Source organism: Hippoglossus hippoglossus, chromosome 14 (assembly GCF_009819705.1).
Source record: "Hippoglossus hippoglossus isolate fHipHip1 chromosome 14, fHipHip1.pri, whole genome shotgun sequence".
NCBI classification, from domain to species: Eukaryota; Metazoa; Chordata; class Actinopteri; order Pleuronectiformes; family Pleuronectidae; genus Hippoglossus; species Hippoglossus hippoglossus.
In genome coordinates this window covers 17,033,000-17,051,013 of record NC_047164.1, presented here as the reverse complement: position 1 = coordinate 17,051,013, position 18,014 = coordinate 17,033,000, and the positions used below count along the sequence as shown (strand labels likewise).

The following is an 18,014-nucleotide window of genomic DNA, read 5'->3' as shown; positions in this document are numbered from 1 at the left end:
AATGGAGATGTATCCTCGTACTCCTCACACCATAGCAATATCTAGTCTGGGTGCAGAAGTCCTCCATCACAGCAGACAACATTAGTGACAGAGGTGGTTGAAACATGTTTTTCTGCAGCAGCAGCAGCAGCAGCAGCCAGCTAACGGGGCCAACAGCTCTCTGGACATGACTTTAACCAAATATGTCAGCTTCCAATTGATGTAAAGGGCAGTGCGGAAGCCAATTTCTTTTTTAAATCTGATATAAAACCCACCCATGAATGTTTTTTTTTTTCTTCTTCCCCTTTTTAATCTGATTTGATAAATGAAATATTCACTCTGATGTCTCAGTATAGGCCAAAAATCTGATAGGGGCCTTCAGTATCTACATAACCTAAAATGCACTCTTAAGTTCACACCAGCAGGCGTCTCTCTCTCTTTTTTCCCCCTCATGCCTTAAACTTAATTCACTCAGATCGTCACTTCTGATTATCTCCTTATCACTTTAACCATAACCAGTTGTTAGCCTTAGCTTCTCTGTTGTTTCGATATCTGATGTGGCACCTCTCAAGGAGGAACTAGTAACTGCAGTGCGTTTTATACTTCACCCCCCCCCCCCCCCTGCATGTGCACTGTATGCGTGCGCCTATATTTTATGTTGACTTGTAGAAATCAATTGAAGGATGAGAGGGTGAGAAGGTCCAGTTCTTATGAAGTCAAATGTCTTTTATTTTTATATTACATCAATGGCGCCGTTAATTAACAAAGACTCCCCTCATCTTACATAACGGCCTCAAATGCGAGCACATCAAAAGGCTTTTAACGCGCCGTTATTTTTCCTTTCCTCCTCGCTGTGCCTAAGAGTGCCTAAAGAATATTTGTTTTCCGTGACGGCTTTTTAATTTCATGTTTTGTCACCTAAAAATGCAGAAGAGGCGACAGCACTAATCGGGCGGAATTTAAGGGTATGTATGCAAGTGGCTGTGTCCACACGTAGAAGGAAATATCTATCACAACCAACCCTTTGATTTCTTTTCTTTTATCCATGAAAAAAATAATATCCACTTCATCCGTATATTGTAAAGTACAAATACAGGAAATGAGATGAACTTGCTTTTGTGCAGACGGCTCATGTAATTACAATGTTGACTAGTTCAGATACTGACCCAAGGTTTTTGAAGTATCACAATTGCGAGTTCGCAGACGGGGGGGAATAAAGGCAGAGAACTCACGTTCAGTGTAGGTGTACAGTACGTGTGCTATTTTTTTCAAGTGCATTATGTTCAAGGGAGTAAAAGCAGCACAATCCGAGCTCTAAGGGGACGCGGCTATTTTTAATAACTTAATGCAGTGGAGGATAGATGGTTTGCTGTTGTATAAAAGGGGACACAATTGACCCAATTCGTATTACAGTCAACTTGATTACTTTTCATATTACACTTGACCATGAGATGCTCTTCATACAGTAGATAGAGTTATTAATTGCAACAAAAAAAAAAAAAGACCACCATTTAAAATTGGTAGCTGCTCTTTCTGGCTTTTTTTTTGTGGCTACAATCGATTGAAATATTCAGCTCTCAGCATGTGCAGCTGGAGTTTTATTTCTCCGGGAGTCCGAGAGAAAATCCGGATTCCAAAGTGCTGCGGGAACTTTAGGTGGGCAGTGGATGATTGCAATTTTTCTCTCTCTGTTAAAATGTGTCTTGGTCCCATTGTGAAGACAGAATCCGGCTGTATCTGCTTTAGCGTTGCAATATTAGACGTATAAATTAGGCCACTTTTGCCCGATCTAAATGGGGTTGTGAATTCAGATGTCACCATAATTGTCCCCCTCCTTCGTTCCTCGCCCCGTAGCTTCTTACTCCTACCCACAATGCCCAAACAATCCCGCTCTCCCCGCCTCCAGTCTCCCAGAATCTAATCCTTCTGCTTGTCCCCTGCAGCCAAAGCGTCGTCCGTGTCTGCCTGACCAACTCCCCACTCCTCGCTCAGCTTCCCCTTTCCCAACCGTCCGTCTTGCCGCATCTCTGCAGCCCCCCCAAGGCCTGGCAAAGGATTTGTGCTCCGACTAAAAGGAGAATCTATTTCCCATCTCTGCAGCCCCAGCTAGTTATCATACCCAGGAAACATGCTGACTCTCTGGAGTGATGCCTTGAGGAGAAGTTTAAGCAAGAATCCATATTTAAACAACTAAATCCCCCCCCCCTCACATTGAAATAGTGGTGGAGTCTCAGAAGCCTGCGATCATGTATTTAATAATGCACCATTGAAGTATCCAGCCGCATGAGTCAACAGCAACTTTATTGAAACAACACGGAAGCGACTGAGCGACAACTCATAGTCTGTTTTATTTCCTCTTGATGGAGGAGTTGCTCAGAGTTTATCTTAGACTGTCACACTTGGTCTAACTTTGTACTGCAGTTTGAAATAGATCAATTAGTGTGATGTGAATCCTTGAATGAAAGATAAATGCTTAGTTATTATTTAGTATTTTCAGCTTAGCACGGAGCTGATAAACACATTCCCACTGTAACTGAGTCTAGATGCACCAGTCAAAGAGCATATTTCATACTAAAAAAACGTAAAAATCTCCTTCCTTTTTCTCATTTTAGTGGAAACCATTGTAGCAGCTAAAGTTAATATGCAGCCCGTGTTTGTAATTGTTCATTTCCGGCAGCAGATATTGGTTTTCTTTCTTTGACTTATGGGTAACGTTAGAAGGGATGGGGTTTCTCTTTTCCAAGTCAACGTCTTTAAATCCAATCCAATATGAAGAGTGGAAACAGTTCAAATATTCCAAGATTCAAATTAAACCAAATGAGAATTCCATCTGTTCCATGTTGTGAGCGCTGCTTTATTTCCATTCACTAAAAGGTAGCAAGTATTTCCCATGAAAAAGAAAACGATGCAGCTAAGCAGGCTCCTTCCTGTGATGCAAACAAGGATTTGTAAGTCCAAGATGCTTTCCATTGCTTTTATTAATACTCATATTTAGACTTAAAATACTTAAACTTAAACTAAAATGTGACCGTCAACTGGCACACCAACTGAACGGGTGAAAAAGAAAACAGAAACCACACCCCTCCCCCCTCACCCAGAAGTTATCAGGCTAAACGCAGCATTTGGCTCCTACAAGCATACAAATCAGAGATATTTGAAAACATGGCCTTCGCCGATTTGTCAGGTTCCTATCACATGACCCGCTTCCGGCAGAAAACAGCCGCCATTAGCCTGAGCTACCAGTGTAGAACATGGATAATCTTTTTAAAGCATTGCTGACGCTGTTGTGTAGTATTAACATGATACATGTTTCAGATGTGAGCTGTTATTCGAGCAACCTGCAGCAATTGCCGTGTCCAACAGGAGTGGGATGCGCTCGTCGAACTTTGGATACAAGTTCCTCTAAATCTTAAAGTTTCTAAGAAACCCAAGACAGTTTTTTATTATGACTAATGTAGAATCACAGCGGGGAGAAAAAAACACATGAAGCAGCCCAGATCTTAAGATTTCATTATTTAGATGAAAGTCCCAGAAATGCATCTTTCCTGTGAGGAAGAAAAAGGAAAAAAGAAACACGACTTAGCTGATGGAGAGATGAATGGGTTTCTGGAGCCATTTTGAAGCCTATTAATGGTATTGAGACCACGGTGTTGATAGCTCTTACCCATAGAGCTCTGACCTGAGCTCTAAAAGCATTTCTCAATATCTGGTGTGTCTGTACTAAAAGGCTGATGGTTCCAATGATTTCTAGCATGGATTTGTTTGCCAGAAAAAGTGGTTGAACGGTAGAAAGCACGGACCCGCGGTATTGATCTGGGTGGGCTCGTGCAGCAGAGGCAGGCCCCCCATTCTGCTGTATCAGTGCTTTCCTGACTTTTACAAGAGGTTGCTCACGTGCGGGGGTGGCGGGGCGAGGGGGTGGGGGGGGGGGGGAGAGTGCAATCGCATGTGCACCGCGAGGAGTCTTCTTTCTGTTGTGGATCGGTGGTAAGTAGCCATTAGTAAACTGATCTTCGGAAGAGGAAATTTAATGGTCTCCTAACTGTATTTACAAGCCGTTCAATTTGATAAAGGGTGCGATCTTGAATGATTTATTATAATGCCGCTCTGTTTCTTGGTCTTCAAGCTATCAGATTCTGGATTTCATCAGTGCTTCTATTCATTCATTTGCCCTTTCATTCTTTCATCAGATCTCATCAGTGTGCAACAGCGAAAGCAGATCCAATGATATATTCTAATGTTTGCAAAACAGTGACTGTCACAAACCATGATTCCAGCGCTCTGTTTTTTTGGCCTTCCTCCTCTCTTCTTTCAGTTACCCTTATTTAGATCTCCTTGGGATTCGTTCATAGTTAAATTGCATAAACATTGTCTGGCTTTCTGCTCGGTTAAACATCAAAAGCTGTGGAAAAGGGGAAATATTAAAATATGGAGATAGGAAGTAGCTCAGTGGGGCAACTGATTAGTGTACCAATCATTGTCATCAGAATTCATTTGGCAGTGGCGGATTTAGGAAATGAAACTTTTGTCTGTATAATCATGGTAATAACAGCAGGAAAAGTGGTTTTTAACAACACTGTAAGACTCCCTTCGATATGTACCTATAGTGTTTACTTACACGTCTGCACACATGCATTTATGCATCGCCTCGGGAGATAGAAATCTGTTTATACATCTATATACAGACTCTGCCTCTATCCAAACAAATGTTATTGAGGAAATTACTGAAAATAGTGGTGTTATTCCAATACATTATCTACGCCACTTCCATCTGGAGCTCATGATAAGATAGAAAATGAATAACATAAATACACGTCTTTGCATTCTGTGCCGTGGATCAACACCTGCTAATTTAGTATCTTTGATAATGTATCAACGTGCCAGGATTCAGATTAATGTCCTTACAAAAATATCCATTTTAGTAAAGAAATTAATCTGTAAACACGCAGTGCACAGTGTTTATTTTTTGCACAATGCATACAAATAATAAAATACAAATTGGAACCATTCTTTACACATGCAGGACAGAATCATACAGAATATTCAAACACATGCCCCATTTTGAGATATTTACATTGTGGTATATTAACTTTTAATTGTGTGCGTGTGTTTTGTCTCAATTTATTCAATTTCTGCTGCGGATAATTTGCGCACTCCTATTATTGGAGTCCACAACCTCGCTCTGTTCATATAGTTCCACCTTATATAATCTTCAGAATAATGATAGTGCAAAAGGGCTATTTAATATTTAAGAGTGTTGAATATTTAATAGTGTTTTCTAACTTTAAAGAGTGAACTTCTGGAGGCCAGCGCATGTTCAGACGGTAGCTTTAAATTGTGGACTTCTGAGGTGTACCTGTTGCCACACAACCCACGGTGAAACCATCAATCAATAAAACGAATAAAGACAGAAAGTGTAGTTGAAAAAAAAAACACTTCCCTCGTTCTAAAGACATTAATATGTTGCCACATCTCGTTCTTTCTGTTCAGCATCCCCATCGGCGAGTGACCTTCTCCACCGCCAACCCCGTGCAGGACCTGCAGGACGCCTCCCAGCACAGCTACTATGACAGCGGCTTGGAGGAATCCGAGACTCCCAGCAGCAAGTCGTCGTCTGGTCCCCGCATCGGACCCCTGACCCTGCCCGAGGACCACTACGAGAGAACCACTCCAGATGGCAGCATCGGAGAGACCGAACACCCGGAAAACGGTACGACGACAATTCCTGCCTTTCTGCCGTGTTCTCCATGAATATGTATTTAAGCGTCAATGGCTTTTAATTGGCTGTCGTCGTGTTGTGTGTCCGCGGCGGTGCTGTTGTTGTGCGATGCCTCTGTGAGGTTTGTTTGTGCTCTGTATTTTGGAGTGGAAGCCTGTGACGTTGTCTCTCTGTGTTTGTTGATGACTGTGCGAGATGCTATTGGTTTTTAAGCAGACCTGTGCTTGGCTAGGTGCTTTGTGTGGGCATGTGTGTAGGTGCATGTGTGTGTGTGTGTGTGTGTGTGTGTGTGGTATCAAGGGCTAGCAGGAATTAGCAGTGCCTTCATCCTCCTCATCAGCAGGTCCTCTGTCAGACATCCTTAATGACCCTCCCTCACAAGTGTGCTAATTAAAAAGCCCAACTAATGGAGCGTTTGCCCTCTAAATAAATCTGAACCATGACATCTGTGCAGACAACGCTGTGTTTACTCAAAGCATCGCCTCGCCTCCAGTTGGACCCGAGTTGTTCTGCAGCTTAGGTGTGCAGGAGCCATCAATCCACAGGGGGAACCACTGATGGTCTCAGCACAGGTCCATATTAGGGTGAGAAAGAAGAAAAAAAAAGAGGAAAAATTCATAGCCAACGCCGTAGCTGCCAGGCAACTGCAAGCCATTCCTGCCGCCTTAAGCTGCCAAACATAATTCATTACCTGCCTTGTAACACACTATGATAAGTGATTCACATGGTGCATTTCCAGTTATTATAGTATTTTTTTGCATTGCCCCGCTCTGTGGATTAGACACTTTTACATGGTGATGTTTCGCTGCTCACCTTGACTGTCTCATCTTTCTTCCTATATTTGTCTAGTGTGTTAGTTTGCTCTATTAACGCATACTCTTGCTTTTTCCCCGAGCATAGGGTATGGATTTTAGAGGTGCGTAACAAGGCGCTCACTGCCCCTGTACAAAACGGGGCATGTATCAGCATGGACTTGATAGAGCTGTTGATCAACACTGACAGTTACTTTGTCACTGTCCGAGTGAAAAAGACACAGATTTATCTTTTGTCAATGGGACCGTACGTTCCAAGTGCGGAAAGATTTTCTTGGCTTTTTTTTTTTTTTTTAAAGTGACGAGAGAAGGGGAAACAAAATCCTATTTCAGTCTCAAGCACTCCCAGTAGCAAAGTGTTGCGGTATCAAAGGCTAAAATGTGTCACTGTCACGCCAAAACAGCAGACGACAAAGTTCTATTATTAGTAGTGTCTTGCATTGTGATGCATTGCCTCTTCCCTCGACAAGTGTGCTGGGTCTCATTAGCTGCCTTATTCATCTCTATTGCAAATGTTTACTGTTTATTCGCGGATGTCAATTAGCAACACCATATTTCAAATGCAGGCGGGGACGGTGGGTGTGTAGGTCCTGTCAATGTTCCCTCCGGCTCTGCAGAGGTCAGAGATTTCTTAACATCCCATTTAATGAATAGTTTCATGTTTATAGCCCCAGAAGCCAGCTGTCGACCGCATTTCTTCCCCTACAACGTGTGTCAGATATGCATTTTCTTCTTTCCCCCCCACCACGTTTCTATTGTTGTAAGTGTTTATTGTGTTTTCTTGCTATCTGCCGAACACAGGTTTCTGTCAGACGAGGTGATCTTTGTTGTCAGCAGCACGAGAGCAAGATTGTGAGTGAAGATGGAGCAGTTAGAGGATGAAAAGATGGCACAAGATTGGGGGGGGGGGGGGGGGGGGGGGAGATGTTAGATTGCGAGAGCGAGCGGGGACTAAGAGACTCCGACAAGGAGGCAAAGCCCATAGGATGAGCACGTAGGGCAGGGAGATGCATAAGATGAACCACTAACTGAAGGTAAACCTAATTAAAATGTGATGCCGACATCAGGGAGATAACAGAGAGCCTGCATAAAATGAAGGATTAGGCAGAAAAATCAAACCCAACAGAGGAATCCCTCCCCCGGCTCCACCTGAATAGTGACGTGACGTCTTTTTTTTTTTTTTAAGGGTTTGAGTGACAGGGTGACAGGATGTACTGGTGCGTTGCTTTATTCATTGCAGTTGCAGATGAGTGACAGGCGGAAAAATGGGGAGGTGAGCACGATGTGTCATTCCGTTTAAGTTGGATAAAACTCAATATATGAACCTCAGACTGTCAGTCTTTGCATCACTTGGCCCCAGAAATATTGACGTGGACGTGTGTTTTGTTGTGGGTTGACAGCGCTGAATCTACATGTTGAGTGAGTGTCAATGGCCTACAGCAGGGCGTGATGTATAGATTGTGATCCATTTTTACTTTCGTCGTTTGGGGAAAATATGGCATCAGTCAGACCTTCATTGTCTGCAAAGAAGGTCAACTGCTGGGCATGAGTCCGGAACTCCCACTGGAAGGGCATCCCATTATATGCAATGTCTTTATTCAAGATATTCCAATTTTAAAGTTGTAAACTAGTATATATGAAATGTTCTTGGTTCCAGTTCCCCCCACAGTCCAAAGACAGATTCTGACTCTTAAAGTATAAACAGTATAGATAATAGAGGGATTTATTGATTTATATACAGTATATATTCCTTAATATACTTTTTGCTGAAAGAAGTGTGTGTTGCCTCTATCAAACTTTCCGGTCCACTGAAGTAGACATCAACGTTGTTCCCTTATGGTGGTTGGCTTTGGAATCAAGAGAAGTTTCAAACCACCGTAATGAAATTTCTAATATATGGCATGTATGCTGCCTGATCTGCAGCAATTAATTTCTGGACTTCCTTTTTTCCCGTACGCCTGAGTGGCTGCTTTCCCCACCCTCTGCTTTTTTTTATTTTAATTCTTATCTTCGGGCTGTGTTAGAGTGCACTCCATTTCAGTATCCCCATGTGTATTTTCCACTCTCATGTTCACGCGTGTTGCATTGCTCAACTGTTGGTTCATCTCATCGGTAATGTTTATTCATCAGGGGCACGTGCATGTGTTTATGTGCGTTTGTGTGTGTGCGCGTGTGTGTGTGTGCTTACATTATGTGCTTCCGTGATTGTGTGTGTGGTCTGCGTATTACTAATGTTGTGGGGACCTAAATCTGTTCGTACACTCACGTTATTGGGACTTGTGTGGGTGTCCTTAATGAAAAGAGGTTTAGGTTAATTGTGGTTAAGCAAGTAGTAGTTATGGTTAATGTTAGATTAATCTCTAAGAAATGAACTTAAGTCAATAATGTCCTTTGAAAACATGGACATGACTCTGTGTGTGTGTGTGTGTGTGTGCGTGCGTGCGTGAGTGCGTGCATTTATGCTCGTGCTTATGCGTGCGTTCATGCGTGCATGTATGTCTTCCCATTGGTTGGTGTTGCACCGCACCCCGAATCGCTAAATCATTTTGATTACAGTGCTATTTTACTTTAATAGACTCTCATCATAATCACTGAGCTCTGTAATTCTCTTTAAATTGATTGCTGTAGACAGCATGAAAACTGCTTATCTTGTATGTCTGCTCGCCGTCAAGATGCATGATTAGTCGTCCACAGTGGAATCAGAAGGAGGCTGGTTTGTCCAATCTGTCCATCCTCTGTGTCTCAGACTTTGCTGATCAGATTGCAAATAGTGGCCGTGTCAAAGTAATTTAGAGTGTTTGTCACTAGTCACATTCATGGCTATTAAATTAACAAAACACTTTTTATAGAAGCTGTATCCTGCATTTATATATTTATATTCATCCAGCAAATAACTTATTGTGGCACCGGTTATTGGGCTGTCCCGATTAATTGCCGTTTAATAAAATAAAACAATGTTAATTGTGGTACTAACCTGTCCTTTACTACAGTGCACTCACCTTTAATACCTTACCTGTAATCTCTATAAACAGATTCTGCATATGGATATGAGGAATCTGCACGTGAGGGACAGGAATTTGGAGCCGGAAGCCTTCAGGTTCCCATTTCTATTTTGACCAATCACGTTTGAGCAGGCTTTGGTTGCCAGCAAACACTTTGTGTGGAGAGAAAAAGAGGCACAACACATTGACTGAAATGCATCAGTTATCGGCTTTTGAATTGATCTGCATTCATATGCAGATAGCTGTTGACGAAGATCAGCCAAAATGTTGTCGGGACCAAAAACACCCATAGCAAGTACAGCTGTTTTTGTTTTGTGTGGAGAAACGTTTGACGAGTGTGATAAACAAAACGACTCTGGATATTTGCTGTCTGCACCAGAAGCCCCAAAATATTTGCTGTTTTACAGTCACACGACGGCCAATAGACTGATATTTAAAAGTGTGACTTTTTTCTTTCTGCAGTGTTTGCAGGGCTTCATCAGGCTGCAGGTATATTTCTACCAATCAGAGGGTAGGGAAGAAGGGATGTCGCCCGAGAGGTGAAACATAAGTATGAAACTTAGGAGAAGCTTAAGTTAAAGAAACTATTGTTATTCAATCGATGCTATCAATCAATATTTCACAACAACTGATAAAAACATATATTTCACATACTTTTTAATCAATATTAGCCCAAGCCGCTGTGTGTATTTTGAGCCCCGGCACTCAGAAACGGTCTAACCTCCAGCTGCCCCAGAACCCTGGGTATGATTCATCCGGGACCTATCATAGGCCTCCCCCTCTTTTCTTCGGACACAAGTTTGACCGGCAATCCTGTCATGTCCAGTCCAACCCACATAATAATCACTCTTCTGGGGATCAGTGGTTAGGCATCTTGGCTGTGATATGAGGGCCAGCTCTGATAGGACACAGGTGGATTGAAGACAGGTACCAGCGTGCAAACACAGACACACACACATTCCCACACACACACACACACTCAACTGGCCACAGATGGAGGAATTTTGATGTGGCCGGTTGCCCAGTGTGAGGTCTCCCTGCGTCTCCCTCTGCACGGACTCGCCGCCATATGGGCTGCAGAGAAGGCTGCGATAAAATTGAATAAATGTGCATTTAAATTATAATGAAGTTCTTGAGTAATGCTTGCATGTCCGGCCTTCGATCTTCTTGATGATGTAGTGTTGTGTATTTATTCTTTGGAGCTGAAGTCAAGGGTTCTCCTCTGCTTTCAGCGTGTGCCATATCGCTATCCAACCTGGCACCACCATTTTTAGCCATCACTGCTATAATATAATGAGGTTCCAGTGAGAGAAATATTTCAAACAAAGAAAAAGATGTGAGGAAAAGCGGTTGCAGAAACTGAGAGTCGTAGCATCAGCCTAATGGGGCTTGTTTGTCCCATGAGTGGCGGCTTGGGCCCCTGCCCGGGCACCAATACAGTGTGCTGATGCAAGAGTGTGGGTTTCCTCAAGCAGATGTCAATGTGGCCTGTCAGAGTCCCTGTCTGTTTGTACTTTTGAGTGGAGCCGACCATGCCAGTCCTGTACCAGCAGACCGGCCTATATGCCAGATACTGCTGGAACCGCCGCCACCCGTAAAAGGCAAAGGTCAAGGGACTGGCAGTTTTGTGGACGCCTCTGTGGGAAAGAGTCCCAACAAGTGGTCCCCCGAGGCGAGTTGTCATGAGTAATCCGCCTATATCCCGAGCTTATTGTAGCACACGCATTATGCTCCGCTAACATCAGCTGCCGTTGTTTGCCTCCCCATCACCGAGATTGTTTGTAATTTTATTTTGAAGCAAATAGGTCAATGGACGAGCCTTACTGGAGCAGAATTAAACTCTCTAACCTGAATAAGGCTTTCACACCATGAACAATGGTTTACTATAGCAGCGGTGGCTTTGTAGGACAATGCAGCTGAATCCCAAAATGGAACTGATGATGTGTCAACTTGTCACAGTTTTTAACGTGCATGGATTTCCCATCACCCAATGTGAATCTGAAAATGTGCTTTCGCTTGTGTGATCACTAACAATACGACCCGACATCCCAAAACTTTGGGTGCACACATTACGGCTTTTGTCAAAGGATCTCAGCTGGGCCGGACATTTGAACAGGGCTAAATGAAAGAAAGGACATGGTATCACAGCTCAGACCATTAACCACAGCAAAGAAAGGAGTTTGCTTATTGTCTCTTATTGCGCGGCCTCATGTGAAATCTGGATGGAGCCAGAGCAGAAATCCCATTATCTCCATGAATCCACTTCTTACATTCAATTCAATATCACGGCCTTTTACACATAAAGGTGATTTCTCTGTACTTTCATCATTGTGACCATCTGAGTAGAAATCTTCACTGATAATAGCAGGATTTGATCAGGACCTGCTATGCTATTGAGCTTGGGTACCTGCCGTGTTAATATATGGTTTACATTTGGGTATTTTATATTATAGAAAAAAAAGTTCCAATGTTTAATATTAAAAGAGATATTTTAATGTCCAAAGAATTTTAGCAAAAGAGAAAAGCAAAAATCATAAGAGATTTAGTGAAACATTTCTTTAACATTTCCTCAGGACAGATTCCCTTGTGCTCTCCACTCTAATTGAGGTCTACAAAATCCCATCCGCTCAATTTGCATGTACGAAAAAACCCATATGAGTGTTCTGAATTTTGCCCAGAAAGTAAAGCACACACATATAAGCGCACATTAGGTTCCATAAATAGTGCTTTTAACGCCATTGCCGCCACAATCTCCAGTTTTAGCACTAAGCTTGTAAAATGAATCAGCGAGCCAGTGTGCCTAAGCCAGTATCCCTAAGCTTTAGATGTGCTCATGTATTACTCTAACAAAAGTGGATGGCTCTCTGTACTTAGGCAAAAAATTGGATAGTACACTGCCTTCTCTTGCCACGCCAGCGAGTCTGGGCAACAGCATGCTGAAGCAGCAGGTTTGGAGGTGGTAATGTGAGAAACTCCGGCTTGAAAGTACAAGTTTATAAAGACGGAGGAGAAGAAAGATTTCTTAATTAGCCCGGTGTCACTCGCAGCCATAAAAGACACTCCTTTTAACAGTGTCCACTCGTAAAGGTCCACAAGATCCCGGGCTGAAACTTTAATGGAGGCAGAAATAGAAAGTGGCGGTGGGGCTCTGTCGCTCTCAGTGGGTCTTACCCAGTCTCACCCCAGATGTGATTCGTAGAGCAGGTAGAGCGATGTGCAGTGGGCAGGGGATGCTGGCTGGGGGCCAGATCCACTTCAGCCTCAGTTGGTCGGGCAGCTGAAGCCGGCATCAGAGAAAGGCCCCGGGGGTCATCTCTCCATCATAGTGTGATGGGGACCGAGAGCCGCTGAACCTCCCTCTAACTAGTGTTCTGCCCTTCAATGATGGATGGCACTTGAGGGACTGGAATTGTACTGTATGGGTCTGACATGCATTTCCTTATTTCCAGTGAGTCACAGAGGAATGGAGCCGCTCTAGCTTTAAGGCTTTCTCACAGTCAGTTGAGGATATCTTAGAATTCGCTGCCGTTTAAGGACTTTACAAACTCAGTGAGGAATACATCCTGTTAAAGTGGAAATTACCTCCCTACACCAAATAGAGTGCAGCGATACGTTTGTGTTTGTTTGCCTGTGTTTGCATTTTTCCCCGTTTGTTTAGAAATGAAAATATCCTCCTGGTGAGAGGATCAATTCTTAATTTGCAATTTTGTGTTAACATGGTATATCATGCAGTCAATATCCTTCATGCCTTCAGCGAAGAGAAAATCACTGGAATTTGTCATGCTTAACCTCACGGCCAAGTGTTACTCATTTTAGGTGACAGAACAGGATTTTTTTCTTCACTTTTACACAAAGACATCAACACATTTTTTTACAAGGACATGACAGGGTTTTTTTTTTCTTTTTTTAAAACCACATCTTGATAATTATTTCCCAACTTCTAAAAAATTCCTGGCTTCCCACACTCACTTTTAAACCTACTTTCTGGTGCGAGGCGTCTCCAAAGAGCCCTTGTTCTCAAGCCAAAAGGAGAGGAATTCTGACAGAATACTGCATGATGATGTGGCTTGTTTCTGCATTTGTGCTCTAATTAGAGAGCGGGCTTGACTCCATTGTGAGAATGTAACTTTCGTTTTTTGAGATTTCTTTGTCACTTTGAGGATACAGGGCTGTAACAACAGACATCAATCATCGTGCGTATCCTTGGTCACCGTTTTACTTAAAGCAATCATATGTTTTTTTTCATCTTTTCCCTTCACCTTTGGGTTACTCTGTCTCAGATGGTCATGTTGCAAGGCCCCAGCACTTGTCACTCATCCTGATGAAGTGTCCACTTTGATGTGTACCTCATCTTCAGGCTAGATACTGTTCCAAACATGCAGCCACCGAAGGCCCTGAAAAAACAGATGGCGCGAGCAGCCACTTTCATATAAAAAAAAAAAAAAGTGACAGCAATGTTTACTCTTGATGTGCATTTGCTGTATTTATTTTTTTCTCTCCGTCTCTTACTGCTTCCCCACTTTGTTGTTGTTATTGCGATGGCTCCCTTGCACTTGATTGCCCCGATGTAGCTCATCAGCAGCCACATTTACACGGCACAAAAGCACAGTGAATATACCCAATTTGTTAAAAAAGAAAATCGCTGAAAGGTCTGTTTTTTGCCAAACATGCACATCCAGGGTCGACGACAAGCCCAGACTGCTCCGCTGTGTGCATGACCTCATTTAGCCATCAGTTCATTAAATTTTCATTTTATTATCTGATAATGCTGTATATGTCCCGTCCATTGATGTTATTTTAAAGTGATAAAACATTTATATTGCCATTTTATGCCCCTTTAATACACTAGACGGCACTTAAGTGCAGGTGTGGTCCTCATTCAATCAACCAAAATAGGCGGCCTCCCAGATATGCCAAAGTGCCCCCTCCCCCACACGCACTCACACATCCTAACAGATATCAGGTCAGAGGTGTTATTGTGCTGGATGATTATTCCTGTCGGTGGGTTTCGACAACTTCAAAGAACAAGAATGTTGATTCTTTTTACATCAAGCCAAAGCCTCTAAAAGTCAATCAGATACAAGCGGCTGAAAGCAATACATCAGTGAGGAACAACAGGGGACGGCGGACTCACGCTGGCCTCAGAAGCCGACATGATGACCCCCTGCTGCCTTCTGTGCTTTGCATTCCTCTTTAAGTCGGTATTTAAATACGGAAAATTTGCAATTTCCCTTAATAATTATACCGTACATTAAATCATACTCTTGATTCCATGTGATATTTTCTGCCCTTCCTTTAATCAAAAGTCTTTTCAGAACAGCTATTGCCTGGCACAGGATATATATGGGTAGAGCGGCATGGGCAGATTGCCACGGTTGCCTCCCTGCTACACAAATGGCAATTTTCATTATTCATCATGTTGTGTATTTGAATTGTCCTGCTCCAAATGCATAGCTGTATTGTTCGGAGCATTGTGAGAAGAGAGCTTTTTTCCATCTGACTGCTTTAGTATGCTGACTCTACCAGAGAATTGTCAGTCATGCAGCAACTCTATCTACAGACGACGGTCAAATAAAGCTCTGCCTCTGCAGGGTCATGATTTAGCCGCTGCATGGACTGCTTACATGATTCTAAAGATCGGATTTTGTGAGATTACATTGGTGTTTGGCCACACTTGGCAGTAAAATCATGCACCTCCTGTGACTGTATTATTTAAATCTCCGTGTATTACCTTTTGCATCAGTTATCTCTTCATATCACTTGTGGTTATATACGAGCATGTATTTCGCCTGGAATGCATCCATACTGCACAGCTCTGTTTAAAGATACAATGTATGATCAAATGATAAGTTGTGCTAGAACAAACACGGCCGTAGGCAAGGCTGTGTAGCCCACAAGACACAGGGAATGTTGTCAATACAGAGTAGAGGAACTCTCTGAAGCCGTGTTGATCATTTCAAGTTTCTGTTTGGACGTCTATGCAGGTATAAGATAATTAGCAGCTAATGTTCGTTAGGCCTCACACCGCAGCCTGTGAAGATCAAAGGCAGAATTAGCGAAGAGCTAACGTCTTGATCGCAAGGGGAGAAAGAACAACAAATAGATCATGGAAGACACCCGTTCTACATGTCGATAAGATCAATGAGATAGTGAGCATGAAAATGGTGCATTGGAATGAAGTCTAGGAAAATAAAGAGAGGAAAATAATTCCTTCTGTTTAGCATATGCAGTTTAAAAGACACCTTTTTTTTTTTTACTATGTACATACAATTAGTCACTGTTACTAAAAAATAAATCCAAATCAATCAGGTTAGACTTTTAGATAAGAATGAGTAAATTAGACTAACATCTTATTTATCATGAGCAAGAGGAATAGACTTTGGTGCTGAGGCCCAAGCAGGAAGTAGAACACCATAGTAGCAATGCTATGAATTAGATGTTTCAGATACATAGGAGACTTCCCACCAGAGCCGGAACCCCGATGGTGATAATGTGGAATGGAGCAGGAAGTTGGGAAGTCTCATGAAGGTTTCTGGTTGGACAGTTTAAAGGGAAATGCCTGGGTATTCAGAGTTGAGCGGGTGCAGGGGTAAAGGGTGGGTCACTCATTGATCGTTGTACTGAACTGACAGCTGAACGACAGGAGAGAGAGCAGAACGTTTTAAAGTTTGACAGCTTACAAGTGACTGACTCAGGGCGAGTGTGTCAGGCTGTGATTGGATGAAAAGAGAGGATAAGTTTGTAGAACTAAGAGTTTTCAGGGAACTGTGCATGACTTAAGGAGGCATAGGGAAGAAGACATTATTCCTTACTGAACCTTCGCTAAGCTTCATTAACGTCCGGTCCAAATGTCAGTTCCCTATAAATTCATTCATCCTTCTTCGTTGTGAAAACAAAAAGAAAAAGCATTTTATACTTGAATCGATCAATTCTGCAGTGGCTTGAATGGAGGCAGGATGTGGCCGAGTAACGAAGATAAAAACTGTAACATTCTCTTAGTGTAAGGAATTAAACAGCTTAAAATACAATGAACATGAACAGTGGGACCGTTTCTGCTGTTACAAAAGAAAACATCTCCTTTGTGCTCATGTAGTAGATAGAAGGTTTGGGTGTGAGACGAGAATAGACCGGTGACTCCTCAAGTAAATGTCATGCAGTAATCAGAGAAGGGCTGGCTGATAAAACAAGCTGTTTAATTATCGCGACAACATTTACCAATAAATTGGTCACAGACTTGACAAAAAACATATTTGCTGTTCAATTTTTATTCACAGCTCCATCCTCATTTCTAACATCAGAGCTGTCACCAGTTCTTAAACGTTTTTTTTTCCTTTAGATGTACGGAATTTATAATGGAGTAACAATGGTAAAAAAAAAAAGATTAATTGAGCGACCACACACAACTCAACATGACAGGATTTAAGTTTATATTTCCTGGAGCCTTTCTACACACAATGAATGCTTTGTTGGCCGAGTATGTTTGTGCCTTGAAGGAATCTGTTTCCAGTGGCTCTCAACGTAATTACACAGTACATTATACAGATAATAATGTAAAGGGAGATACACTTTGACACGCAGTAAGAACAAGAACAACAAAGCTGAGCAAAGGCAAATACACACAAACACATGGCAATTATCTAGAAACCAGTACAACCAACCATGGACACAACATACAATCAACACATCAAGCAGTAGGAAACGGTGATATAAGGTGTGAGAAAGTGCTGAAATAGATATAAAGTGGAAAGTGTAATAAGTTACTCTATAGGTGCTTGTGTGCATCCTACATGTGCATGTCCACGTACAATAAATAGACTGTATTTCTATTTAAGTGCTAATTAAGTGATAACAACTAAATAAATGCTTTTGCACACTGTGAGTTTAAAGTTAATTGCATGAGTGAATGTTTTAGTAATACCGGGTTATTGTTTCTGATATGATGTGTTTATATATAACTGTTTATCTGAGTGACTGTCCTTTTGTCTGGCCGTATTGTTGTTCACCGATCTGCAGCACCTAGCACGCAGTAGGAGTCAGAACGGGTTGTATCCAAGGCGTGAGAATCCTGCAGCGGTGCTTCCTGGACACTTCTGATTCTGGGGGTGCACAAGTACTAGATGGGGGGCAAGTCAGCACTAATGGCATTTTCTGCAGCGCTAACTGTCCGTAGCCTGTCTGTAGCCTTTACTTGTCTTGTTTAGTGGCCCAGGCAAACCAGACAGCAATGGAAGCACAGCGAACCTACTAAGTGACTGCAGAGTAGAACGGCAGCAATGGTGCAAGTACATCACTTAATAATAATTTTGGAGTATTTTGGATCCCAGGTACCTGATAAATTCCACAGACGACAAAGTGCTCCATAGTCATCTAACTGGTTTTAAAAAGCATTTCCAACGCCATGTTGTTGTGACCATGTCAGAGGGCCCGCTCCCTCACTTCCTGTCCGTATGCAGACTCTGTCACTGTCAAGCACAGGCCTGATGACTGTTTTGTCATCTGCAA

At 42.4% G+C, this 18,014-nt stretch overlaps 1 protein-coding gene across 1 annotated transcript in view; it reads left to right on the top strand.

Moving 5' to 3' along the window:
* The window catches only part of pcdh1a (protocadherin 1a), an 88,397-nt gene that overhangs the window by 58,165 nt on the left and 12,218 nt on the right, over nt 1-18,014 (top strand). Inside the window, exon 4 of the mRNA XM_034606943.1 lies at nt 5,470-5,689. Within this exon, the coding sequence (XP_034462834.1) occupies nt 5,470-5,689 (220 nt within the window). The remainder of the gene's footprint in view (nt 1-5,469; nt 5,690-18,014) is intronic.